The sequence below is a fragment of the Mesoplodon bidens genome, assembly GCF_964165515.1.
Source record: "Mesoplodon bidens genome assembly, chromosome: 1".
Lineage (NCBI taxonomy): Eukaryota > Metazoa > Chordata > Mammalia > Artiodactyla > Ziphiidae > Mesoplodon > Mesoplodon bidens.
Window position 1 is genome coordinate 51,077,823 of NC_138176.1, and position 27,645 is coordinate 51,105,467.

General features: G+C 49.7%; 1 protein-coding gene across 1 annotated transcript in view; it reads right to left on the reverse strand.

Moving 5' to 3' along the window:
* GPRIN2 (G protein regulated inducer of neurite outgrowth 2) overlaps positions 1-26,470 on the reverse strand; it is a gene marked incomplete at both ends in the record, with an annotated part of 38,299 nt that extends 11,829 nt beyond the window's left edge. Inside the window, one exon of the mRNA XM_081242667.1 lies at positions 26,405-26,470. Coding sequence (XP_081098793.1) covers positions 26,405-26,470 — 66 coding nt within the window. The remainder of the gene's footprint in view (positions 1-26,404) is intronic.
* Between the last annotated feature and the right edge of the window lie 1,175 nt (positions 26,471-27,645).

Below are 27,645 nucleotides of genomic sequence, written 5' to 3' on the forward strand. Positions count from 1 at the left end.
CCAGACACAGACAGATCACTGCACCTTGTAACAAACTGAGTTTTTTTTTTTTTTTTTTTTTTTTTTTTTTTTTTTTTTTTTGCGGTAGAAGGGCCTCTCACTGTTGTGGCCTCTCCCGTTGCGGAGCGCAGGCTCTGGACGCGCAGGCTTCAGATGCGCAGGCTCAGCAGCCATGGCTCACGGGCCCAGCCGCTCCATGGCATGTGGGATCTTCCCGGACCGGGGCATAAACCCGTGTCCCCTGCATCGGCAGGCGGACTCTCAACCACTGCGCCACCAGGGAAGCCCCCAAACTGAGTATATTTGACAGTGGAGAGACGGGCCCATAGAGAGGGAGTGCATGAAGAACAGGAAAGAGTGGGAATCACTGCTGGTGTAAGGTCCCCAGTGGGATCCTGAACGCGGTAAACAGGAGTCAGGCGATTTCTCTGTGTAACCAGAGGGCAAGAAAAATGATGGGGTAATACCTAGGCGCTAGGTTTGGAAATGGAAGTTTGTTGATCTCTGTTTTCTTGTCTGATGGTTCTGTTTTCTCTGTGTAATAAAACACAAGATCTCGTGCTGAGACAGACAGGGGAAGATGGAAAGGTTGGAGGGGCAAGGAGGGAGGAGGAGGTTTGAAATAGTTGTTGCAGAAAGTGGAAGAGACTACTGGCCAAAGAAATGCCATAGAAGATCACCAAGAAATATTGGGGGCCACGCAAGTTTGGAACCAGAAATCATAAAGAAAGAATCTTCATCAAAGAAAAACAAGTTTTAGTTAAGACTCACAGTTACGAGAGAATTAGAGAGTTAAACTTTAAAAGGTGCTTTTGAGACTTCCTTGGAGGTCCAGTGGTTAACACTCTGCACTTCCAATGCAGGGGGTGTGGGTTCAATCCCTGGTCGGGGAACTAAGATCCCACATGCCGGGTGGTGTGGCCAAAAGATAAGAATGAATGAATGAATAAATAAATAAATAAATAAATAAATAAAAGGTGCTTTTGACCCGTCTCCGCTTAACCAACTTGTGGAATGAGTCAAGGTCCCCATTCCTTCAGTAAAGATGGTGAACAAAGCCTTCTGGATGCTGGTAGCCAGGAGGACACACTTTAGCTAGCTGGGCACCCCTGCTCGCCCAGCTGAGTTGCTGGCTTACCAAGGGTCAGTTGAGTTTGTATCCAAACTTACTTATTCCAACCATATGTGTTATCATTATGCAAGGTAATTAAATAGCACATGAACCCATGGAATATGAATATGAAAAGAAAGTTTTGCTCCTGTGAAAACTGGGTTAAATGCTCTGGAAAGCGAGTCATCAAAACTGCTGCCAGTTAAGTGTGGGAAAGGCAATTTGAAAAAGCATAAGAAGAAAGTCATAACAATCTAGACAAATTCTGAATCAGATTGCTCCCCATATGTCTCTGAGTTAATTAACTTGCTTATTAACCAATCCTTGATCAGAACTGAACTCTGAGTAAAAGGGCTAATGTTTAGGCAAAGAAGAGAACTTCCTGAATCTAGCTTCAAGCATTGCAAAATTCAAAGGCTCTGTCTCTCACACTCCTTCCCTCTGATCCCCTCTGGGTTAGAGTCATTCTTACCTGGGCTCTCTCCTCTTGGGAAACAAGGGTTGCTGGCAGCCCCAAATCTACATCCTCATGTCTCTGGATCCACAAATCAAATCTTACCCTGCTTGACAATCCTGGGCCAAGGGGAGGGAGCTCTTCGATTGGCCAGCCTGTGTCGTGTGCTACTCCTGGGATGGTGGGGACATTGTGCTATGACTGACAGCCCCTCCAGGGTCACAGAAGGTGATGAAGATGCAAGATGCTGTTGCCAGACTAAAGGGGAAGTGACACTGAGCTAGCTCAACAGTGACCACTGGGGCAGCAACTCTGGGAGTCTCAGAAAAGGAGACGCTGAAAGTTCAAAGGTGTCAATGTGTCATTGCCTAAGGAAGAGAGAGCTCTGACTAAGTTGAAAGGTATATGCTTATTTTTCAGACAAAAATATCCCTAGAGTGTGAGAGACTCTTCTAGCCATAAGATCCATGAGTGAAAAGAACCTCCTGGAGAGAGAAGACTCCCTGGGACCTGGCATCTAATAGATGCTCGCTGAAGGAACAAAGGAAGGAAGGAAACGAGGGAGGGAGGAAGGGTTGAAAGGTAGTTTACCCAGGAATACCTATTACCACCTCAGTTTAGTCCACAAGCATTTTACCGAGTCCCTAATAAGTGCCAGTCCTCAAGGCCTCTGTGATGGGAGATTCAGGGACAGCAATGACAGACACACAGACAGACAATTAGATCATGGTGATTAAAGGAGGCGGAAGGGGCTGGGGCACACGAGGAGAGAGCCTATAAATAGACCTCTGTTGCTTTTTGCTCCCCGCAATCCATCCCCCCATTTCATTTGGAGGATCACCCCCAGACCGAGATTGCTGGTCATCCCCCAATATTTATTCTCCCTTTCTATAGTAATAGAACTCCTCTAGCCAAGAACATGACTACCCAGAATAAAAGCCACATTTCCCAGGCATGGTGCTGCGAGGCCTGCCAAGGGCCTAGGTTGTGTCCAGTGAGATGTTAGCAGAAGTGATGAGTGCCATTTCTAGGTTGTGTCCTTCAGAAAGAATGTGCCTTGGGACTTCCCTGGTGGCGCAGTGGTTAAGACTCTGTGCTCCCAATGCAGGGGGCCCAGGTTCGATCCCTGGTCAGGGAACTACATCCCACATGCATGCCACAACTAAGAGTTCGCATGCCACAACTAAGGAGCCCGCCTGCCGCGACTAAGCCGGTGCAACCAAATAAATAAATATTAAAAAAAAAAAGAATGTGCCTCGCCCTTTCCCATCTCACTTGATGGGATGAAGTCATGGCATTAAGCCAGTCTGTACCATTCAAATGAGGGCAGAGCCCTAGGGATGTCAGAGCAGCAAGTTAGAAGGGGCCTAAATCCCAACACTGTGCATGGTCTATCAGTCCTGGACTATTTACGACCGAGTATCACATGAAAGAGAAATTAACCTCTAGCCTATCTGAGCCACTCTTTGGGGTGGGGGCTGTCTTGCAGAAGGAAAGCCTATCTATTAATTAACAACAATTTTGACCTGGAAGGGAAGTGCCGCAGGTAACGAAACTTAAAATATGTTCTAAATACATACTATTGCAGGCTGGAAAGCTGGAAACCCATGTTATGCCACACTGAAGCAGTTGATAAACTGATTCCTAACAGTGCCTTGGAAAGTCATCTGTAGCTCTAGGGAAATGGTTGAAAATTTCAGGATGTTGAGGTTTGCGGGCTGCTTCTTGCCCCTCTCAACAAAGTCCTACATGAGCCAGAAGAATCTGGATAGAGGTGGCAGCATGCAGGCAGAGATGGGGGTTGGTGTGCTAGGAGAAGCTCTCTTTGCCTATTGGCTACAACCTAAACTGAAAAGTCTTTCAGGTTGAAAAATCCTACTGCTTCTATAGCGCAAACTGAGGCAGATATAGGAGTCGTTTCTGAAGAAGTGGTATTGGCCAGAGGCAAGACTATGGACCCCTGTCTTTCTCAAGTACTTTCAGTGAAAGCTTCTCAGTGTGACAGTGACAGCCAGCTCACTGGCAAAGACCAGATGGAGGATATTGCCTTCCAATCCAAGCTGAATGTTTTCACTGGTCTCAAGTTGAGAGGGTGGTGAACAGGTATATCATATAGGCTCATAAATAAAAGACCAGAGTTTTAAATTCTCTTACATGCCCAAAGCTAAGATTTTGAGGGACATGTGTTTCCCAAAAAAACCACAAGCCCGGCCAGCAACAGCCTGCATTGTTGACTCAAAGCAACGAACCCCAAGTCACGAAACCCACACCAGCAGGAAGTGGGCTGAAAAACTATGCAGCCCCAAGAGGGGTGCACCTTCGATGCCCACTTCAGATGTGGCCACAGAAGAGAGTGAACAAAGTGGGGAGCACCAGGGCCCAAAGGAACAGTCCTGGAGAGAGGACCTTCATCCAAGGAATTTGCTCCACACCCTGGGATTCTTTGCAATTTCTGCCCACCAAGATTTGATGACAGAAGCCAACCAGTGGTTGCAGGGGTTTCCATTTTCCCTTCTTCTGGACAGGGGTTCCTACTATGTTATACTGTTCTAATGAACTGTTGTATATTGGCTGTGATGAGGCAGCTAACTTGTGTATGTGTTTAGAGGGCACTGCACCACAAAGAACTACATCCAGACCCCACACTGCAGGCTGTCCATGCCCAGATCCTAGGCTGGGAGCTGGGTACAGGCACTGGATGGAACTTTGGGGTTGTCTTCCCCGGGGAGAGGACATTTGAAGCTTTGGGAGAATGGAGCACACAGACATTTGGTTGGCCAAAGGGACAGACTGGTAATGAGACTGCTAACTGGCCCCTAATGGTCATGATCTCCTTCTTCTATCTGGGGACATGGAAACCCAGGGGGGAAAAAAGACAATATTTCATTATCTTCCTGAAAGCAATGTTTGGCCAAGTAACTGACCAGTAGGACTGAAGTGCGGAGAGGCAATGCCTGTAACCAGAAGGGGTGAGCCCTCCTCTTTCTCTTTTCTGTTCCTACTGGCTGGGTGGTAGAGACAGTGAAACATCTCATACCACACAGATACCTAATACCTAAGGCTAGTGAAGCAACAAGATAGGAAAAAGCCTGGGCTCCCAGGCTGCTTACCTACACACAGGTAAGAGAGAAAGAAACTCCTATCTTGCTTAAGCCAATCTCACTTGAAGTTTCTCTTCCAGCAGTTCAACCTGTATGCTACAAATTACTCACCCTCTCCTCTCCTCCATGCCCATGTGCTTTGGGTGGGTCTCAGGAGGAAGAGCATATGACGAGGCCTAAGCCAATCACTGCATCACATTACCCTGGCCGCAGAGGTTGTTCAGGACAATAGGTATGTGTCCCACTTAGCGCCAATGACATACAATAAAGAATTTCTCTAGGAGTCTTGAGAAAGAAACTCACTCGTGGGGACTTCCCTGGTGGCGCAGTGGTTAAGAATCCGCCTGCCAATGCAGGGGACATGGGAGTCCTCAGGAACAAGCAAGACAGATCCAGAAATATCCATTACTGCATTGCTTCCTTCCTGGAGCTAAGTGCACCATCTAACCTCTTGACTTTCCTCTTTTCCACTCTTTCTACCAACTAGAGCCCTCTACTGATGCAGAATTTCTGCTGCTTGGACACCTTGAATCACCAAGGCCCCAGCTCCTCCTGGTGGCATCTCTTAATGCATCCTTCTTGTGTCTTCCTCTGCAGCTAGCTGCCTTGCTCCTGCCATCTTTCCAACTTCCCAGTTCAAACAAGAGGAATCTGATAGACATATGTGATCTTTAATGCCAAAGAAAAGCTCACAAGTCCTGCCCAGCCGATGAACTCAGCACTTTAGACCATGTGGCCCTCTCCCATCCAATGGCCACATGGTCTAAAACATGTCCACCTACTAGCTGTCCCCTCTGTTAGGGCTGTGGGCATAGCAGGTGCCACCACTGATGTATTGTACTTCTACATAGAAGTATATTAGCCAGGGCTTCCCTGGTGGCACAGTGGTTAAGAATCTGCCTGCCATGCAGGGGACATGGGTTCAAGCCCTGGTCCGGGAAGATCCCACGTGCTGCGCAGCAACTAAGCCCGTGTGCCACAACTACTGAGCCTGCACTGAGCCTGTGCTCTAGAGCCTGTGCGCCACAACTACGGAAGCCCACACACCTAGAGCCCATGCTCTACAACAACAAAAGCCACCAAAATGAGACACCCGCGCGCAGCAATGAAGACACAATGCAGCCAATAAATAAATAAATAAATAAAATATGAAATATATTTTTTTAAAAAGAAGTGTATTAGCCAGTGTACGCTTTGGACTTTGAGAGGCAAAAACCCAACTCAAATTGGGTGAAGCACCAAAGGACTTTTCTTAGGCTCTTGTAATGCAAGAGTCCAAAATCAGGTTTGGCTGAATCCAGAGGCTTAAATGATGTCAGCAGAGCCTGGCACCTTGGAGCTTCCCTGGTGGCACAGTGTTTAAGAATCCGCCTGCCAATGCAGGGGACATGGGTTCCAGCCCTGGTCCGGAAAGATCCCATATGCCGCGGAGCAACTAAGCCTCAAGTGCCACAACTACTGAGCCTGCACTCTAGAGCCCGCAAGCCACAGCTACTGAGCCCACATGCCATAACTACTGAAGCCCGCGTGCCTAGAGCCCATGCTCCAAAACAAGAGAAGCCACCACAATGAAAAGCCTGTGCACCACAACAAAGAGTACGCCCCACTTGCTGCAACTAGAGAAAGCCTGTGAGCAGCAACAAAGACCCAATGCAGCCAAAAATAAATAAATAAATTTATTAAAAAAAAAAAAAGAACCTGGCACCTCTTCATCTCTTTTAGCTGGACTTTCCATACGTTGTTAACTCAGCAGCTCCTGGGTTAGATCCTCACAGCTCTAAGTCCATGGAAAAGAGTTTTAGGAGTTGAGAATAATGTTAAATTATTGTAATAGGTATTATTGTTATTATCACTCTCAACAGTTCCCCTTAAATTCTAAGGAGTCATAATAAACTAACATGAGTCACTGCCCAGCTCTTCACTCATCACCATGGTCTAAGGAATGCAATGTTCTGACTGGCCAGGTCTGGATCAAGCTCTAGAGTCAAGGATAAGTCAGCCGACCCTAAGAATAGAGGTCTGAGAACAGAGGAGAACACATGGATTTTGTCACCAGAAGAAGCAAGAATGGATTCTGGACAGGCAAAAACACCAAATATCCATTGCAACCTGCACCTTTGGCCACCCGACATCCACTCCTATCCTTCCTCCCATAAACATACTTGTTAAAATATTCTTGCTTAAGATAATGAATGCAATTTTACCATATGCCACCAAAACTCTACTCATATCCACTGCAACAGAAGACCACAGGGGACCTAGATTCTCAATCAGTGACTGCCTCCAGCTCCAGGTCCATAATCTCTGGGTGATGTGCAATGCTTTCAGGGAGCCCAGAAAGAACTGTACTAAGTGAGGCTCTGAGGACTAGATAGCAGAACCTAATAGAAGATCTCTTTAGCAGGCAGGAGAATAAATTCCAATCAGTTTCCAATTCATCTGGATTATTCCACTCAAGATTCAGGTTTCAGATTAAGAGCATCTGATTGACCTAATCTGCATCCCACACCCACCCAGCCCCCGTTGACTAGGACAGAGTGCATCTGATGGAAGAGGGAACATGGTTTCTGTTATTCTATGAGGGAAGCAGGTATACATGGCAGATTCTCACCACATCTATTTCTAAGACTTGACAAAGAGATAGAGACACTGCTGAAGAGCTAGCTGGTGGGAGGGTGGCTGAGTCAGTGGGCTCAGATGTGGCATCAATGGCTGCTCCAGATAGGCAAGCATCCCTCATGCCTGAGAACCTATGGACTCAATTCTTTTTATGAGGCCACTAAAACAGCCCTTGCTCTGGGGAAACTGGGACATTGTTTGTGCCAGTTCAGGCCAGGGTGTTGGTTTCTTGCTGATCCTATCATTATATTGCCTGAGGACTAAATGATGGACACTGCTGATTGCTTACCTGTGTCAGGATAGGCTAGATTACATAGCAATAGCAAACCTCGTGAAAATATCAGTGTCTTAACTAAACAAAGGCCTATTTCTCTCTCTTGCTTTATATCCATCATAAGTTGGCAAGAGAGCTCTGTTCCTCATAGTTCCTCAGGAACCCAGGCAACTGGAGGCTTCTTGACATATGCTTTTACAGTCACCACATCGATGGAAAATGATGGGGAATCACGCACCAACTCTTAAAGCTTCCACTAGAAAGTGGTATGTGTCACTTCTGCTCGTATTTATTTCATTGGCCAAAGTAAATCATACATCCATGCCTAAGCCCCAAGTGGAGGTTTGTACCACCTGCATGAATAAAGGAAAGCCAACTGTACTGGCCAAGTACACACACAGTACTTATGACAAACGCTACCCAAGTTCTCTCTTCTTCTTTCTTCCTAACAGAGTCACAGTTTTATCCAGGATGACAATGTGCCCAGCTAAATATACATTTCCTAGTTTCCTTTGTAACTAGGAGTAGCCCTGTGACCTCATTCTGATCAATGAGATTTAAGAGGGAATCATCAGTAAGGAAAGCTAGATGTGATGTCCTAAGATGCAGCAGTCATGCTGTGACCATAAAGACAGAGCTACACAATAAGGAAGTTAAAGGAGGGGAATGAGGGAGCCTAGAATCTTAATGAAATCCTTGAGTGGCTGCCTTTCCCTAGGCTGCCAATCTCTGGGCTGCTTGTTACCCAAGAACAGTAAACCCTTATCTCTTTTATCCACTGATAGTCGGGTTGTACAGTGTTTGCATTCAAATACATACCTTATTATTTATCTTCTCTGTGTTTGAAGTTTCTCACTGTGGGTCTTTAACATACAGATGATTCATGGTACAAGGAAAAGAACATGGACTTTGGATCACTCAACACTGGCTTCAAATCTAGGGTTGACCAATTTTTAAGTATGTGTACTTGGGTGGATAACTAAGGATACATAACTAAGGTTCTTTGAGCCTTAATTTCCTTATCTATAAAATGGGAACAAAAACCCTGTGACATGGACGGCCATTTCTGAAGTCCCTTGCCCACCTCCCACTGTAAGACTGAAAAGTCAGTTACCTACTTTTTTTGTCTCCCTTGAAACCAGCCTGGCTGTGTGTGGGTCTTGCCCATGATGTATAAGAGTCAACATGCTGAGGGCTTTCTGATGAAAGGAGAGAAGTGAGTGAGGAAAGAAGCACTCATCCCACCCATGTTCTCTTCCTTCTTTTTCTGCCTTTGAACTTGGTGTGATAGAGAACACCAAGCTTGGTGCTACAGTAGCAATCTTGCAACTTTAAGCTGACACATGCTGAGACGGCAGAGCAGAAAGACACAAGGAGCCTGAGTCTTGGATGATACTCTTTGCCAAACCAAATCTGAGGCCATCTAACTCCAATTTCTTGTTAAGTAATACTATATTTCACCAATTCTAAGATCCACATTCTTTTTCACATGTAATACCTCTAAAATCAAGTCACATCTCACAAATGATTTGATAATAAAGAATTGCTTCATAGTTTGATAGTGTTTTTTTTCTTATGCAAAGAAGGTAGTGTACTAATGATACATTTCATAATCAATGGCATCTTCAAGTTAATAAAATATGGTAACAAATCTCCTTATGGTTTAAGCCACATTTAGTCAGGTTTTCTGTAAGCTGTAGCCAAAATAATTCCTAACTGATAAAAAAAAAAATACCTACTGTAACATAAAGAACAAACTTATGGTCACCAAAGGAGAAAGAGTTGGGGGAGGGATGAATTAGGAGTTTGGGATTAACGGGTACACACTACTATATGTAAAACAGATAAACAACAAGGACCTACCATGTAGCACAGGGAACTATATTCAATATATTGTAATAACCTATAATGGAAAAGAATCTGAAAAAGAATATATATATATATATATATATATATAAACTGAACCACTTTGCTGTACATCTGAAACTAACACAACGTTGTAAGTCAACTACACTTCAATAAAAAGTTGTTTGATTTGAAAAGAAGAAAACTTCATAATCTAAAAAATAAATACCTACTATAGAGGGTGGTTATGAAGAATGAATGAATAAAATAATGTAAGTAAAGTATGTACTTTGTGTAGACAGTTTTCAAGGGATGGTATTTGGTCAGCGGCTCAATATATATATATATTTTTTATTAGAGTATAATTGCTTTACAATGTTGTGTTAGTTTCTGCTGTACAATGAAGTGAATCAGCTATATGTATACATATATCCCTTCCCTCTTGGACCTCCCTCCCATCGTTCACACCCTACCCATCTAGGTCATCACACAGCACCGAGCTGAGCTCCCTGTGCTGTACTGCAGGTTCCCACTAGCTATCTATTTTACACATGGTAGTGTATTTATGTCAAACCTAATCTCCCAATTCATCCCACCCTCCCCTTCCCCCTCTGTGTCCACATGTCCATTCTTTATGTCCGCATGGGTCATTTGTAGAGATGTGGCTCAATATCTTTTTATATAAATTCTTTTTTTCTACCATGTCCAACAGTAAACACACATACACATGTATACACATACACTCACCTAAGAGGGGTATATGTCCAGAAAATAAGGCCAGGTAAACAAACTCTGAGTTATAATTTGGCCCACAGAGAACTCAAAGCGGGTGGCAATCTTGTATCATTTGAGATTTTTGATTACAAATGGCAGATACCCACCCAAACTTGCTTAAGTACAAATGGGAATTTGTAGACTCACCTAAGGGAAAAGTTCAAGAGTGTTCTGGCTTCAGACATGGTCTGATTCAACTGTCACCAGGACCCAATATTTCTCTCCCTCTGATCTCTGGTCACCACAACTCCAAGATGATCTTGTTCTCATCATGCTCTTTTCTAATCATGCAAGATTCCTGCGTTATATTCAAGGCCTTTGGGAAGAGCACCTGTCTCTCTCCCACCATTGTGAGGAAAAATGGGGTTACATCTCATTGGCCCTGATCAGCCCTGTGCCTGTGTCTTTCTGAACCCATCACTGCACCCAGGAGAGGAACTGCAGAGGAATCAAGGTCAGCTCCAAAACAGAGGGTGGAGTCAACCACACCTGAGCCATCAGCACTGAGACAACGCACACAGGGTACCATTTTAGCAGAAGAAGGATGAAGGATGCTGTGTTACAACAACCCCAGGTATCCTCCCTGAGCCTTTTTCTCTCTTTCCCCTAAATCCACTACCACCACCCAGGCCTTGGAGCTTTACCACTCCCACAATAATTAAGGCTGGTCCAGGGACTTCCCTCGTGGTGCACTGGTTAAGAACCTGCCTGCCAATGCACGGGACATGGGTTTGAGCCCTGGTCCGGGAAGATCCCACATGCCGCGGAGCAACTAAGCCCGTGCGCCACAACTACTGAGCCTGCTCTCTAGAGGCCGTGTGCCACAGCTACTGAAGCCCACGCACCTAGAGCCCATGCTCTGCAACAAGAGAAGCCACCTCAATAAGAAGCCCGCACACCGCAACGAAGAGTAGCCCCCACTCGCCGCAAACTAGAGAAAGCCCGGATGCAGCAATGAAGACTCAATGCAGCCAAAAATAAATAAATAAATTTAAAAAAAAATTAAGGCTGGTCCAGGGAAGACCAAAATCAGCCAGTAAGGAGAATTGGCAAGACCATCCACCTGGGGCCACAGCTGCAAGGTTTGTGAAGCAGGAGAAAGGATGTAGCTCTTCAAAGGTGAGCTCTGCTCAGCTCCCCACTCCAGTCTCACCAAAGTAATCAACAAGAGAATGATTGTGTTTCAGTCAACTCTTGCTGCCTACAGAATCTCTTGGGCAGTAAGCATTTATATCACCCTTCCATGTCTGCGCCTTGGCTGGGGTAGGTTGGCATAAGCTGACCTCATTGATTCCAGGCTTCCAGACCAGTTTGGATCTGCTCCACAGATCTCTCTCTCATCAGTCTGGAACCAGCAGCTCCCTGGGTCATGCTCTTCTCACCTCAGTGGAAGAAGCACAAGAGAGCAAGGCAAGTCCAGCCTTTGCTCGCATCATCTCTGCTAACATGCTATTGGCCCAAGCAAGTAACAAGGCCAAGCTGAAGGTCAAGTAGAAGGGAGGTGAGTTTCCCCACTCTGTGCAAGAATGAGGAAGTACAATACTAGTACAGGGAAAAGAGGACTTGGGATGGATAATTTAATCTGCCACAGAAGGTAACCAAAGAATAACCTTCCCCACAGGCTCAGCACTTCAACTGATTTGCTCTTTATAATGAACGCTCAGCCTTGAGCCCTAAAGTCCAATAAGATGGCCTTGTCCCTCATCACATGATCCATTTGGAGGGGGGAAAGGAGTAAGATATGAGAGAGCCCTGAGCTCTCTATGGAGGCCACACCTGGAATGGAGCAACATTCAACAGAGATTTCTTCTCTTCTGTCCCCTGCCCTCATGCCCTCAACAGTCTTGATTTGAAACTGAGCAGGAATCTGTGGGGCCCTCCTGGGTATAAAAGCCTTTCTGTGCTCCCCATTTCTTTCTTTCTTTTTTTCTTTCTTTTTTTTTTTTTTTTTTTTTTGGCTGCATGGGGTCTTAGTTGCAGCATGTAGGATCTTTAGTTGTGGCATGGCATGTGGACTCTTAGTTGCGGCATGTGGACGCTTAGTTGCGGCATGCCTGCGGGATCTAGTTCCCAGACCAGGGATCGAACCTGGGCCCCCTGTATTGGGAGAGTGGAGTCTTACCCACTGGAGAACCAGGGAAGTCCCCCCCATTTCTTGCTTGTAGGAAAAAGGCTTCAGCCTCCTAGACGTTCCCTGAGTTCCAAAGAGCAGATTCAAACAGTTACTAATTAGGAAAATGAGGGAATGCAGAAACAAATTCCTGCAGTCAAGAAACAATAGTGCAGGGACTTCCCTGGCAGTCCAGTGGTTGAGACTTCGCCTTCCAATGCAGGGGGTACGGGTTCGATCCCTGGTCAGGGAGCTAGAATCCCACATGCCTCGTGGCCAGGGAACCAAAACATAAAACAGAGGCAATGTTGTAACGAATTCAATAAAGACTTTGGAAATGGTCCACATCAAAAAAAAATCTATAAAAAAAAAAGAAACAATAGTGCAGCCTTGGGGCAGGGTCCTGGTTCCTCCTCGGGGAGGGTGGGGGATATGAATAGCAATTTGATACAAATCTTTGAGTTCTTCTACAGGAACTAAGGCTCCCACCCAAGTGGAGGATGGTGACTACATGCTGAGCGCAAGCACTTGGACCCCAGACTGGTCAGAACTAGATAGAAAGCTGATGACTGACATTCCTGGAACATCACCCTGTTAGCTCACCACCAACCAGTCAGTAGAAAGTCACATACCCTGCAGCCCTCCCCCAAATTTGCTTTTAAAACACTTTGCTGAAACCCATCGAGGACTTTAGGCTTTTTGAGCCAGTTCTCCTTGCTTGGCCCTTGCAATAAACCTTTCTCTGCTCCAAACTCCAACATCTCAGCTTGTTTGGCCTCACTGTGCATTGGGCACACAAACTTGGGTTCAATAACAGATTCAGTCTTCAGAAAAGCCCAGCCCAGGTAATAAATCTGAAAACCTGAGCTAGAGTTAAGTCTTCCCATCTCCCATAGCCAGGGCCAGCCTCAGGCAACCCCCTGATCTCTGAGAGAGTGTTGTGGTCAGCATCTTTTACTCTCTCACCTTGCCTACTGCAGCCTGCTGAGGTCAGAGCATAAGGAGAGAGGAAAGGAAGAGGTATGGAAAGTCCTTTCTTGATGGTCTCATGTGATGGCCTTATGCTCTCTGGATCTGGAAGAGGTTGAATTTTGTCATGGGCACTCTGAAAAGTCTCTTAAAGATCCTCCCTTCCCCACCCCTACTCCCCCACCTCTTTACCCCAACCCCCAGCTCCAGAGATGTGGTTCCCTTGACCCCAACAAATGAATCAGAAGCCACTTGCTCACTTCTCAGCCCCTAGAAAGTTTACCTCCTACTTCCTTCTGCTGCAGCCCCATCAACTCTCTGGGTAGGCACCCCAGCTCGTTCGTTCATGTGGCCCACATCCGATCATGGGAATTATGCACACAGCCCACGTCCTGACAAGCCCCAGGAGCAAGTCACTGGTAATTCCATGTCACTCAGACCCACATTCCCACCACAAGTGGCACATCTAGTCCCCGAGATCCACAGCTCTTTGACCCTCATTAGAGGGAGGGCAGCTACTTCCCAACACAGCAGCAGATTGCTCGGGCCTCTGGCTCTCTCTCCACCATCTCAAGCCAGAAGCCACAGTTGCCTGTGCGCATCAACCTCCAGTTCATTTCCTCCCAAAGCAAGCTCTCAGAGTGGTCCTGTTGAAGCTGAAGCTCCCTGGGCTCGAGGGGAGGGTGTAGCTTCCCCCCTGCCCCGCTTGCCGAGGGTCCCACATCACAGCCCAGCCTTCCCCAAAGGCATCTCCCAAGTCCTCTCTCTCCTCCACTCTCCCAGCCTTTTCTTTCCCACTATGGGCCAGTCATCCAGCTGGTTCTCAGCTGCCTTTGAAAATCTACATCATAGTCTACCCCCACTCTTTGGAGTTTGATTGCTAACTTCTTAGTATCTCAGCCAAAATGTCAATTTAACAATTTGAAATATCAAAAGAAAAAAAAATTTTCCCAGCAGCCCCCTGGAAGATGTCTTCATGTATCTCACTGGCTAAAACACAATCCTATGGCCACCCCTAGCTGCAAAGAGGGCTGGCCAAGTCAGAACGTAGCAAAGGGAGATGTGGGTGTCAGGAAAGGCTCAGACCCTCCAGATGCATCCCTGTGGGCCAAGCACCCTGCTGCCCCTAACAAAATCTGGGTTCCACTGTGAGCATCGGAGAAGCCGGAGGGAGGGTTGGGGTGGGTGTTGAAGGCTAAGTAGTAAATTAACTGTTGTTTGTCACAAATGGGCCTGGTCGATAAGACCCTACACTCGAGTGCCCAAAACAATCCTTGGGACAGCTGCCTGGTCAGAGGTGACAATTCAGAAAGGGCAAGTCTTGCATTGATCCCTGACTTCTGCTCTGAGGGGCAGCCTTGGTGGTCAGGGAACCCAGAGCTAGAACAGCTAATCAAACCTGGCCAGCCACTCCCTAGCCTCATCACCTCAGTGTCCCTCACTTCCACCTCAGTAAAATGGGAATAAGAGCCTCACAGAGCTTGCTGTCCCCACCTCCCATTCATTTCCTGCCTTGGCTAACAATTAAGAGTCTTAGTTGCAAATATCAGAAATCAACTCATACTGGCTTAAGAAAAAAAAAAGGTAATTTATTGGACCAGCCGGGATAAATGGCTGCCGGCACAGCAGGACCAAGAGCAAGACAGCTTCATCAGGCCTCCCGTGCTGCTCTGAGCTCTTGTCTCACACACACTCCTCCACACGGGTGCTCCCAACATCCCCAGACTCAGCTCCTTCAGCTCAACAACTCCCACCAATAAAGGGAGTGATGTCACAAAAATTCCAGGATTGATTCTGATTAGGTCATGACCTAACCCTGAACCTATCCCTGTGGTCTGGGTCATGTGCAAAGCTCCAGAAAAGAGGCAAGCTGATGATGCAGGGAAAGGGAAGAGATTGGTTTTATCAGCTACTACATGGACAAGGAGACGAGAGAGTAGTTCCCGAGAAAGAAAAGGCAGGATGCCATTGCCAGGAGAGGAAAAAGGCTGTCAAGCAGGGAACAGGAAGCAGGGAGAACTGGGCAGCGGAGCAGAGAACATCCCTGGAAGGCAAGAGTGAGCCGTGGGCTCTGGGCTCCACCCTGGGACCCTGGGTGGTCATCCATAGGATGGCACACATTTGGAGCCAGCATGGTGGAGTAGGGGAGAAGGAGGGGACTTCTGACCTGACAAGGACAGATGTTCCCTCCAAGCTCCTCAGCAGAAGGGGTTATGGGAAATTCGGGCTGAGGTCACCCTAATACAACCAGAGAAAAGTGATGATGCTGGTGGGGGAAACCCTTCCCCATCTCACAAAGAGGGACCTGGGATGACTGGGCTGGAATTGACATAAATGTCAGAAACACAGTCTTCCACACGTTTCTCAGCGTGTCCTTTAACCTGCTCTGGCCTCTCTGTTCCTAAGTGATGACAGATGACACTTCCTTAGACAGGGCTGATTCTTAAGGTTAATTGAAAGTGGCCTTTTGCGTGAATCATCCATTGCACTGAATTATTAATCACCTGCAGACATTTGCAGGCTTTTAAACACTTGGACTTCCTGCAACCCTCCCTGGAAATATGACTTCCTTTTGGCCACGGAAAACAGAAACATTGCCTGCTGCTGTTTCCAGATTTCCCAGCTCCCAGAGACCCAGTAAGGAGCAAGATCTGAAAACAGGAAGCAGGGTGGGGGCTGCAGCCAGACTCAGAGCCCATTCTTTTCTGCGGAGTTGGCTCCAGGCCAGCCTGGTCTCAGAACCTCCACGGGACAGTAGACAGAGGGAGATTGACCACAGTGCCTGTGGCTGTTGGCCTTGTTCATGGTCATCTCCACAGGAAATGGTGCCCAGGGGCCTTGCATGGGTCCTTCAGTGGGTCAGTGGGGAGGAAGGAATGAGGAGGGCCAGGTGTCAGGTCCAGCTCCACCACTTACTGGGTGGGCCATGGAACCTCTTTGATTTGGTTTCCTCGTCTGAAAAGGTGGTCCCTGCTGGACAGGCTGACACAAGGCAGGGCTCAATGGGATCATGTACATCAAGCCTGCATCACGGGACTTCCCTGGTGGTCCAGTGGGTAAGACTCTGCACTCCCAATGCAGGGGGCCTGGGTTCAATCCCTGGTCAGGGAACTAGATCCCGCATGCATGCCACAACTAAGAAGTACACATGCCGCAAGTAAAGATCCCACATGCCACAACAAAGATCCCACGTGCCACAATCTAAGACCTGGAGCAGCCTAAATAAATAAATATTAAAAAAAAAAAGTCTGCATCATGATAACCAGAACATAAGGAGCAACAAGAAAGGTGGATTTCCCTCCTGCTATCTGCTCTCATTCTCTAGTGGAAGAAGAAAGACTCAAAACTCAGTGGGCTGGGGCTTCCTTGGTGGCGCAGTGGTTGAGAGTCCGCCTGCCGATGCAGGGGACACGGGTTCGTGCCCCGGTCCGGGAAGATCCCACATGCCACGGAGCGGCTGGGCCCGTGAGCCATGGCCGCTGAGCCTGCACGTCCGGAGCCTGGGCTCCGCAACGGGAGAGGCCACAACAGTGAGAGGCCCGCGTACTGCAAAAAACAAACAAACAAACAAAAAAACAACAACTCAGTGGGCTGCCTGGACATGTAAGCTGCTTGCAGACAGAGCTACCAAAGTAAGGGCAAGTCCCAGCAGCTGGTGTCCAGGGCTAGGTCAAGGAGCTCCTATCAGACCCCGAAGGGTGAGCCCAAGATGTGTGATCCATGGACAATGGTGGCAGAAGCCAGGAAGCAGCTCAGCCTGAGGGCACAAGCTCTTCATCCACCATTCAGCACAGCCTTGGCCGGGAGGTGGATATTGGGAACGCTGAGATAAATAAGACATGGCCCTCTGCCTTCATGGAGGTTCTGGTCTGCCAGGGAGAGTGAGCTGGGGTAACAGTCACAGACACAGACTCCTATAAACCAACATAGTAGCTGCAGGTACAGTGATGACAAGGAAGGGGTGATGAAGGGCTTCATGGACGAGGAGGAGATACTAGAGTTTCATCCTGAAGGATGAGCAGTGAAGAAGGAGAGGGGGGCCCCTGGATATCTCAGGCAGGGAGAGGGCAGCATAATGAAAAGGCACCTGGTGCATTGGCAGAGCTGCCAGAAGTAGTTCCACCAGTCTGGGCCCTGAGCATTGCAGAGGGACGGGGGGATATGGGGTGTCCCGGTGGGTGAGGATGGGGAGAGGAGCCTGGGAGAAATAAGCTGGGGCAGGGGTATAGGATTGAATCTAAACTGCAGAGAGAAAGTTGATGAGGGGAGGCATGATGAAGACCTGGGCCAAGTTCTTGATGGTGATGGAGATGGATGGAGGAGGAAGAGGCAGGACTTGGTGACTGCTTGGTTATGAGTGGTGAGGGAAGGAGGCCAGGGAGGAAGATGGCACCCTGGGAAGGCACAGCGCAGGGCTCGGGGAGGATGGGCAGCTCTGGGCCTGGCACTTCCTGACTGGTCACAGGCATTGCCTTTTCCAGGAGTACCCACTTCCCCACCCCACACCCAGAAGGGCCCCAGGGCAGCTCAGGCCCAACTGTGGAAGTGGCTGGGTATGAATGGGTGCCATGCCCATCAGGGAGGAGTGGTCAGGCAGACAGGACAGTCACGAGTCAAGGGGGGGAGGGGTATGCTGTGGTAATGAGGGGTCATGGTGTCTGGAGGATTACCATCTGGGGGCACATGGGCCTTGCTAGCTGCCTGGTCCCAGCTTAGGAGCAAGCTGAGAGCTCCAGGCAGCAGGAGGAAGGAGAATATAAACCATCTCTCCCAGAGGGCTGCCCAGACACTGTGCTCAGCACAACGATAGCTCCAAAGATGTCCACTCCCTAGTTCCTGGAACCTGGGAATAGGTTACTTTATAAGGCAAAAGAGACTTTGTAAATATGATTAAGTTAAGCATCTTGAGATGCAACATCACTAAGTATTAGAGAAATGCAAATCAAAACTACAATGATGGGGGCTTCCCTGGTGGCACAGTGGTTAAGAATCCGCCTGCCAATGCAGGGGACATGGGTTCAAGCCCTGGTCCGGGAAGATCCCACATGCTGCAGAGCAACTAAGCCCTTGTGTCACAACTACTGAACCTGCACTCTAGAGCCCGAGAATCACAACTACTGAAGCCTGCGCACCTAGAGACCATGCTCCGCCAAAAGAGAAGCCACCACAATGAGAAGCCTGGACACTGCAATGAAGAGTAGCCCCCGCTCGCCACTAAAGAAAGCCCACACACAGCAATGATGACCCAATGCAGCCAAAAATAAATTAATTAATTTAAAACCATATGGTAATTAATTACCATATGACCCAGCAATCCCACTACTGGGCATATACCCAGAGAAAACCATGATTCAAAAAGACACATGCACCCCAACGTTCATTGCAGCACTATTTACAATAGCCAGGTCCTGAAAGCAACCTAAATGCCCATCAACAGACTAATGGATAAAGAAGATGTGGTACATATATACAATGGAATATTACTCAGCCATAAAAAGGAACGAAAGTGGGTCATTTGTAGAGACGTGGATGGACCTAGAGACTGTCATACAGAGTGAAGTAAGTCAGAAAGAGAAAAACAAATATCATATATTAATGCATATATGTGGAATCTAGAAAAATGGTACAGATGAACCTGTTTGCAAGGCAAAAATAGAGACACAGACGTAGAGAACAAACGTATGGACACCAAAGGGGGAAAAGGGGGATGGGATTGACATATATACACTAATATGTATAAAATAGATAACTAATGAGAACCTGCTGTATAGCACAGGGAACTCCACTTCGCTGTACAGTAGAAACTAACTCAACATTGTAAAACAACTATTCCCCAATTTTAAAAAAAAAAAAGGACCTTGAGATGGAGAGATTATCCTGGATTATCTGGGTGGGCCCCATGTAATCACAAAGATTCTTATAAGAAAGAAGGGGACTTCCCTGGTGGTCCAGTGGTTAAGACTCCATGCTTCCACTGCAGGGGGTGCAGGTTCGATCCCTGGTCAGGGAACAAAGATCCTGCAAGCCGTGCAGTGAGGCCAAAAAAAAAAATAAAGGAAAGAGGGAGACAGCACCTTCGGTCAATTAATCTGTGACAAAGAAGGCAAGAATATACAATGGAGAAAAGACAGCCTCTTCAATAAGTGGTGCTGGGAAAACTGGACGGGTACATGTAAAAGAATGAAATTAGAATAGTCTCTAACACCATACACAAAAATAAACTCAGAATGGATCAAGGACTTAAATGTAAGGCTGGACACTGTAAAACTCTTAGAGGAAAACACATGCAGAACACTCTTTGACATTAATTGCAGCAATATCTTTGTGGATCCACCTCCTAGCGTAATGAAAATAAAAACAAAAATAAACAAATGGGACTAATTAAACTCAAAAGCTTTTGCACAGCAAAGGAAACCATAAACAAAATAAAAAGACAACCCACAGAATGGGAGAAAATATTTGCAAACAAACTAACCGAGGAGGGTTTAATCTCCAAAATATACAAACAGCTCATGCAGCTCTATGTCAAAAAAATAAATAAACAACCCAATCAAAAAATGAGCAGAAGATCTAAATAGACATTTCTCCAAAGAAGACATACAGACTGCCAACAAACACATGAAAGAATGCTCAACATCACTAATTATTAGAGAAATGCAAATCAAAGCTACGAGGTACCACCTTACACCAGTCAGAATGGCCATCATCAAAAAGTTTACAAACAATAAATGCTGGAGAGAGTGTGGAGAAAAGGGAACCCTCCTAAACTGTTGGTGGAAATGTAAATTGGCACAGCTACTATGGAGAATAGTATGGAGGTTCCTTAAAAAACTAAAAATAGAACTACCATATGATCCAGCAATCCCATTCCTGGGCATATATCTGGAGAAAACCATAATTCAAAAAGATACATCCACCCCCATGTTCACTGCAGCACTATTTACAATGGCCAAGACATGCAAGCAACCTAAATGTCCATTGACAGATGAATGGATAAAGAAGATGTGGTACATATATACAATGGAATATTACTCAGCCATAAAAAAGAACGAAATAATGCCACTTGCAGCAACATGGATAGACCTAGAGATTATCATACTAAGTAAGTCAGGCAGAGAAAGACAAATATGATATGATATCACTCATATGTGGAATCTAGTTTTTTAAAAATGATATAAATAAACTTATTTACAAAACAGAAACAGACTCACAGATTTTGAAAACAAACTTATGGTTAACAAAGGGCAAATGTGGGTGGGAGGGATAAATTAGGAGATTGGGGTTAGAATACACACACTATTATATATAACATAGATAACCAACAAGGACCTACTCTATAGCACAGTGAACTCTACTTAATATTCTGTAATAACCAATATGGGAAAAGAATCTGAAAAAGAATTAATATATGTATATGTATAACTGAATCAATTTGTTGTACACCTGAAACTAACACAACATTGTAAATCAACTATACTCCAATAAAATTGAAAAAAAAAAAGAAAGGCAGAAAAAGTAGATATGTAGATGACAGGAAGTCAGAGATATTAGAAAGAACTGCTGCTGGCTTTGAAGATGAAGGCAGCTTCTAGAAGCTGGGAAAGGTCAGGAAATGGATTTTCCCCAGACTCTGGAAGGGAAGCAGCCCTGCAGGCCCATTTTAGTCTTCTGCCGTCCAGAACTGTAAGGTAATATATTTGTGCTTTTTAACCACTAAATTTGTGGTTATTTGTTACAGCAGCAACAGGAAACTAACACAGACATCCAGTTCAGACCTGAGGGGAAAGACGGGGAGGTCTGGGGCCACTAAGGCCCCATTTCCTGAGACACCGCCCCCATCTCCAGCCTGGTGAAAGCAGAGGTCAGGGCCTCAGGTCTTCCAGACACTCCAGCCAATAAGACTCGTCGCGGAGGGAGGGGAAAGGGCAGTGGAGGAAATGCCCTGCCTCCACCTGGCAGGGTGAGGGGGTGGAGTGGAATGAGAGGTCCCACTCCTCCGGGACACTTTCGGAGCCCCATCTTCTCACCACCCCACGCCCATCTAGATCCTGAAAAAGACTGACCACACTTCCTCTTCACTCTAGCGACCAAAGGCTCCCAGACAAACCCCTTCCCCTGAAGGGAGGGGGATCCCTGTTCACCACCCCTCCCACCTCAGCTCATTTAGGGCTCAGGCAGGGCGGGGCCTAAGGCACACTGACAGACTGGTGGGCTCTTCACCTTGTCTACCCCGCCTCCTCCTTCCCTTGATAGGCACAGGTGTCACTTGGGAGCAAGGTCCAGGCTCAGGCTCTGTCTTTGGACACAACCTTCAAGACCGTGAAACAACAAGACCGACCCTCCCTCCGCCCACAAATATCTTCCTTTCCTTCCCCACTTACAGATGCTTTGAAGTCTAAGTCGCTCCCACAAATGCTCTCCGCAGGGACGCCGTGCGGGCCCTGGGAGAGTGCTCATCCTCTACGGGGTTGCACGCTGGGTGAGAGCGGGCTGCGGACCAGGAGGGCCTTTACTCCAGCCTCTCCGTCAGGGCTGCGTTCAGCAGCCTCCATTGGCGTAGCCCCTGCGGTCTGACGGTAATCACTATAGAAATAGTGACAGTGGGTGGTTAGGACTCCTCGCTTCCACTGCAGGTGACACGCGTTGGATCCCTGGTCGCGGAACTAAGATCCCAAAAGCCTCACGGCTGGGCCAAAAAAAAAAAAAAAAAAAAAAACCCAAAGGTTACTGTGGGTGCAGAGTAGGAAGGAGGCCTAGGCGAAACCGCCCTCCGTCAGAAAATCACAATAGAGGCTGGCACGCGCTCTCCCAACCTTGGGCCAGTCACCGATCTGAATACATTAGATACATTAACCCTAGAGGGAGTACTATTATTAACCCAACTGAGCTGCGGAATCTGCGCTCTCCAACGCCTCATTGCTGTCTGTGTCTATTGAGCCGGCCAACTTGTAAACCTGGGCGCTGCCCTGCGCGCCCCCACGGTCAGACCGCAGCGCCGGGGCCGGACAGGGCGCGGAGACTCGGCCCTGGAATCCGCGAAAGCTCCCGGGAGCAGGGGTCGGAGTTGGGCCTCAGTCTGCAGAGGATCTGCGGAAGGTGGAGGCACATTCCTAGACGGGCACAGCGCGTGCCAAGGCCGCCAGGGGTGAAGAGCCAGGTGCGAAGCCGTCTACCAGACGCGGGCGGAGAAGTCTTTAGCTCTGCGCCCGGGAAGCCTGGCCTCGCGCCTCAGCCGCGGAGAGGCCCGGGCGCTCCGCCCCGGGCGGAGCCCTTCGGTTCCGGGAGCGCATGGTCGGCTCCGCGCCCTTCCAGGGCCACGACCAGGGCCGGGCAGGGGCGGAGCCGCGGCCTCCGGGAGCTGGGTCCCTGCCCCCGCCGTTCTTTGCTGACCGGAGCGCGACGAGGTACTGTCCCCTGCGTCCGCCCGACGGCCCCGCTCGGCGCTTTAAAAACCCGCCCGGCTGCAGCTGCTGCTGCTGCGGCGGCGGCGGCGGGAGGCGCGGAGACTGGCGCGACCGAGCCCGGGGCCCGCGCCCCAACGGCCGGCCAGAGCAGCCCCATGGAGGGTAAGTACCCTCGCCTCCTCACCCGCTACCCCGGCGCCGCGCTCCGCGCCCCGGCCCCTCAGCCACCCGTTGCAGCACTTTCCTTCACCCCGCGGGCCTCTGCTGGGGCGCAGCCCTGCCTTGCCTCCCGCTCCTAGCGGGGTGCGCGGATGGAGCGTAAGGCCCGCTCCTTGAAGCTAGCTGCGGGTCAGGAGGTGTGGATGTCTTTCCTTCTCACTACCCAACCGGGTCCTGACCCCAGAGCCTGGGAAGACCCGCGCCCGCGCGTGGCCCGAAAGAGGGACCTTCCTTGCTTAGCGCAGGATCGAGGGTCCGAACTCTCTCAGCCGGCTCAGACTGAAGCCTCCCAGGTCCGGGCAAGTGTGGGGTGCAGGTGCCGGTAGCAGAGTGCCTGTGTTTTGGGTTTCTCACGCTCGCTGCTCCCATCCTCATCCACATCCCCTCCACCGCCTCCCACTGACTCCGCTAAGTGGGCTTGCTGTGAGAGAGGGCTGGGCGGAGGGAGCGGTTTTTAGAGAAAGTTACAGAATTCAAGCTACAGTCCAGCCTCTCAGCAGGTTCCAGGACCCAAAGGGTAGAGCTCCGAGTGCCACCCAGGGCGTCATCCCTTCCCCTGCTTTCCTTAAGTGCAGGGTGCCCAGCTCACCCTCAAGCCTGAACAGGAGTCCAGGGAAGATGGAGGTTCTGAAAAGAGAAGGGTTAATTTCTACGCAGAAGCACAAGGAAATGGTTCATTTCACCCAGAATCCCAAGTCCCGGGCCAGCTGCTTTCCAAGGGAAATCAGAAAGCTCTGCCCAGGGCACTAGGACCGTAAGGGAAATGGTTTCTCCTTGAGACCCAGCAGAGCCCAGCCAGCAGCACCCCTCCCCAGCAGATACATTAAACCTGCTTCTATGTTATCCCTGGGGTCCAACCCAGGGGGGTGGGCTTGCTGCTCAAATTCTGTCCCCAGCCTGCCAGTGGTGTAAAGGGGAGTGGCCTTCCCCAGGCATCACATCCCGGTGGTGTCTGCCCCCAGAGCAGGTGGCCCTGGTGATTGGGGGCATCCTTGGGGGACTGCTGCTACTGCTGCTGTTGATGGTGGTGAGCCGGTGTCTCTGGAAGAGGCTTTGCTCCACGTTCGGCTATGAGGAGCTGTCAGGGACCACGGCTGCCTCCAGCACACAGGGACACAAGCTCTGCCCACTGGATGCCAGGACCCAGGCAAGCAGGTGAGGCAGGATTGGGGCCTTGGGGCCAAGGGAGCTCCTGCTCTTGCTTCGGGCCCTCCCTGTGGCATTTCCACTGGAGCGGCGTGGGGAAGGAAAGGTCTGTTTATGGAGGGCCTCCTCTGTGCTGTCAGCAGTCTGGGAGCTATCACAAAGAAACTCCAGAATTCTCACCACAGCTGTGAGGCAGGTGTTATGAAGCCCGTTTTCCAGCTAAGGAAAGTGAGGCTCAGTGGACATAAGTAATGGGTCCAGATAGCACAACTAGGAAGTGGCAGAACAGGCATTCAAACCCAGGCAGGCCTACTCCGGAAACTGTGCTCCTTCTCCAACTCAGCACTGCTGTGGGCAGACGGAGGTGTTGCCTCTGGCTCTGTGTGTGTGTGTGTGTGTGTGTGTGTGTGTGCGTGCCCTGGTGTGGGCCCAGAAAATGGTGCTCTTGCCTCCTCCTGGCTTCTGCTGGCTTTTTCTCCTCCAGCGTCTGGCACTCAACCCCTCTGGGCTGAGCGCTCTGAGGCCACACTTCACTAGCCACCTACGTGTCATCTCCCTGCCTCTGGACAGGCCACCGGGTGTACCATTCGTGGTGCCCCCTTCCCTCCAAAGCCAAGACTGGGTGCCCCTGAGCAGCAGAGAGTGGGCCCAGCCCCCACAGGACCCCTGCCCAGCCCCGGAGCTCCTGCCTCATGCCACCCGCAGCAATCTTGGTGAGTGTGCCCACCAGGGCCTGCCCCAGGGGTCATGGTCTGCTCAGGCCAGGGCGGACCCATCTGGTTTCATGGGCCTGGCTCCAGAAAAGAGCCTGGATGGGCCTGGGGATGCCAGAGTTGCCCAGTGACCACTGTTTCCAGGTGCTTGGGTTTACCAAATGCCTGCTGCACCCCAGCCTGGGCCAGATATGGCTTCATGTGCCATTTTGGAGTTAGACCATAACTCTGGGGCCGGGGGAGGGATTATCACCCCATTTTACACATTAAAAAACCGAGGCTCCAGAGGTTAACAGTGCCTTGCCCAAGGTCACAGAGTCAGTAAGCAACAGATCTGGAATTGGAACCCCAGTGTTCCTGGGTGCAGAACCTGTGCTGTGTCCTGCTTCAGGATGATGGGTTGGCCAATCTAGAAGGCAGCATGGTGGAAGCTGGGCACACAGCTTTCTGCCTACCTCTTTGCTCTGAAGACCTCCCCAGGAACTACCCAGTAATCAGCTAGGCCCTTCTAATTTAAAGAGGAAGAAAAGGGACAACACTGTATTACTGAGACACCCTCTGGACACCACGGAAAGGGGCCAGGCCAGATGCTGGGAACTGTGCCCCGCCCTGCAGGCCCTGACCTCTGGGGGTGGGGGTCAGTCACGGGGGCAGGGGTTGAATGAATACTGTGGCCTCTGCTAGGAGCCCCAGGGAGGAGCAGGTCTGGATGTAGAATGCCTTAGTGCTGAAAAAGCCTCTTGGGGGAGCTGCACTAGAGAGAGGGGCTGTGTTCAGTCTGGAGAAGAGAGCGGGGCGAACGTGGTCAGGAGAGGCCAGTGAACTGCCTGGTCAAAGCTCAGCCAGGAAGGGCTGGGCCAGGAGAGGTGTGGCAGTGGAGCCCAGAGCTTGCTGTCCCCCATGCCCCTGCCTTCCCCTGGCCTGCCAGTCCTCCCAGCCCCTGTGTTGTAGGAGACGCATGCGTGGTGGGGACCATCAATCCAGAGCTCTACAAGATCCCGGAGGACAAAAGTGAGACCCACTTCCCTGAGGGCTGCCTGGGGCGGCTGTGGTTCTCTGTGGAATACCAGCAGCAGGCCGAGCGACTGCTGGTGGGCCTGATCAAGGCACAGCGGCTGCAAGCCCCCTCAGAGACCTGTAGCCCCCTGGTGAGGCTCCATCTGCTACCGGATGAGCGGCGCTTCCTCCAGTCCAAGACCAAATGTAGAACAACCAGCCCACAGTTCGATGAGCACTTCATCTTTCAGGTATGGCCTCCGGAGCGGGCAGGGTCTGGGGCCCTCTCCCTCCTGGGAAGGACAGACATTCTGCAGGAGAGCCCCAGCCTTCTGTGCTAACCACGGCCCTGCAGCCCCCAGGACCCCTGTGCCACAGGCTCTGCTTTACCCCTCCTGCCAGGTCAGGGTGTACAAGAGCCCTCACCCTTGAATGGTGGGGGAAGATGAGAGACTTGAGGGATGAGGGGCCAGAGGGCTAGGCTCCTTCTGTCCAGGTTGCCTGGAGGTGAGAAACAGAAACATCCACTGAATGCCAGGCGCTGGCTCATGGGGCTCAGGGAGGCACCCCAAAGCCCTGGAACACGAGGAGCTCTCTGGCAAGGTTATCCACAGAAGGTGGAGGGGGAGACCCCCCCCCAGGCCCCTTGGGGTGGGGGCAGGAACTCACCCGTCCCATCAGAAGCCAGAGCAGGACCTGAGAGCCATCTTGCGACAGGTGGTGCCTTGGCAGCATGGTGGGCGGATGAGCTCAGGGTCTGGAGGTGCTGAGGCTGCCAGGGCACTGAGCCAAGCTCACGGCGGCCTGGGAGCCTCAGCAGGTGACTGGGGCCCTTATGCGAAGCCAGCGATCAAGAGCTGCTGAGAGGCCCTGGACAAACATTTTTAAGAGCAGGGCAGCAGGCTGGTTGGCAAGGTAAGGAGAGGCCAGTCTGCATCTGGGAAGAGTGTGATTCCTGCCTTCTTCTGGGGCTGAGCACTGAGAAGAGAGGCGGCCTGCGGCCCAGCCCCTGGCTGTCCTGCTGGTGCCGAGGCTGTGAGAATTCAGAGGTGAACCTGCTCCTCTTAGGACATCCAGATCCAAGGTGGGGAGGCTTGGATCAGCCACACATCATGCTTGCATAGTTACACCCATCACTTGCTCCTGGCCTCTCTGTGCTTTATGGGGGAAGGGGAAGGAGAAGAAGAGAAGAAAATCAATATTAATTAACCATCTGCCATTCGTGGTTTTATAACCCAGAGAGTAAGAAACATTATCCCATTTTACAGGTGAGGAGACTGAGTCTCAGGGAGAGGACTGTTCAGGTGCCCAACTCAGGTAGCAGAGACAGGCGGGTTTCCTGGGCTCCAGTGCGGGAGCCTCTTACACTTTTATGTGTAGGCAAATCATTGGGTGCCCTGTAAAATGTAGATTCTGCTTCATGGGTCTGGGTGGAGCCTAAGGTCCTGCACTTCTGAGGTCCAGGGGGTGGTGTGTGCTGCTGGTCCTTGGAGCACACTCTGCGTGGCAAGGCTCTGGCACACCCTGCCACCTCCCCGGGATACTGGCCCAATGGCAGCAAAGGGTCCCCTGAGGATGCCTGGGTTTGGGGTGCACAGGTCCCTGGTTGAGACACCCCTCATGGAAGGATCCTGTGTCCAGAACATACCACGCCATCCCATCCCCTGACCCCACACCTGAGCCCAGCCGGGCCCTCATCTCCCTCAGGTGTCCAGCAAGAGTGTCACCCAGAGGGTGCTGAGGTTCTCGGTGTACCACGTGGACAGGCAGAGGAAGCACCAGCTCCTGGGCCAGGTGCTGTTCCCCCTGAAGAAGGAGACCCTGGTGGGCGACGGTCGGCGCATCATCTGGAGAGACCTGGAGGCTGAGAGCCTGGAGGTAAAGGTCAGGGTCACCAGACATATGCCACC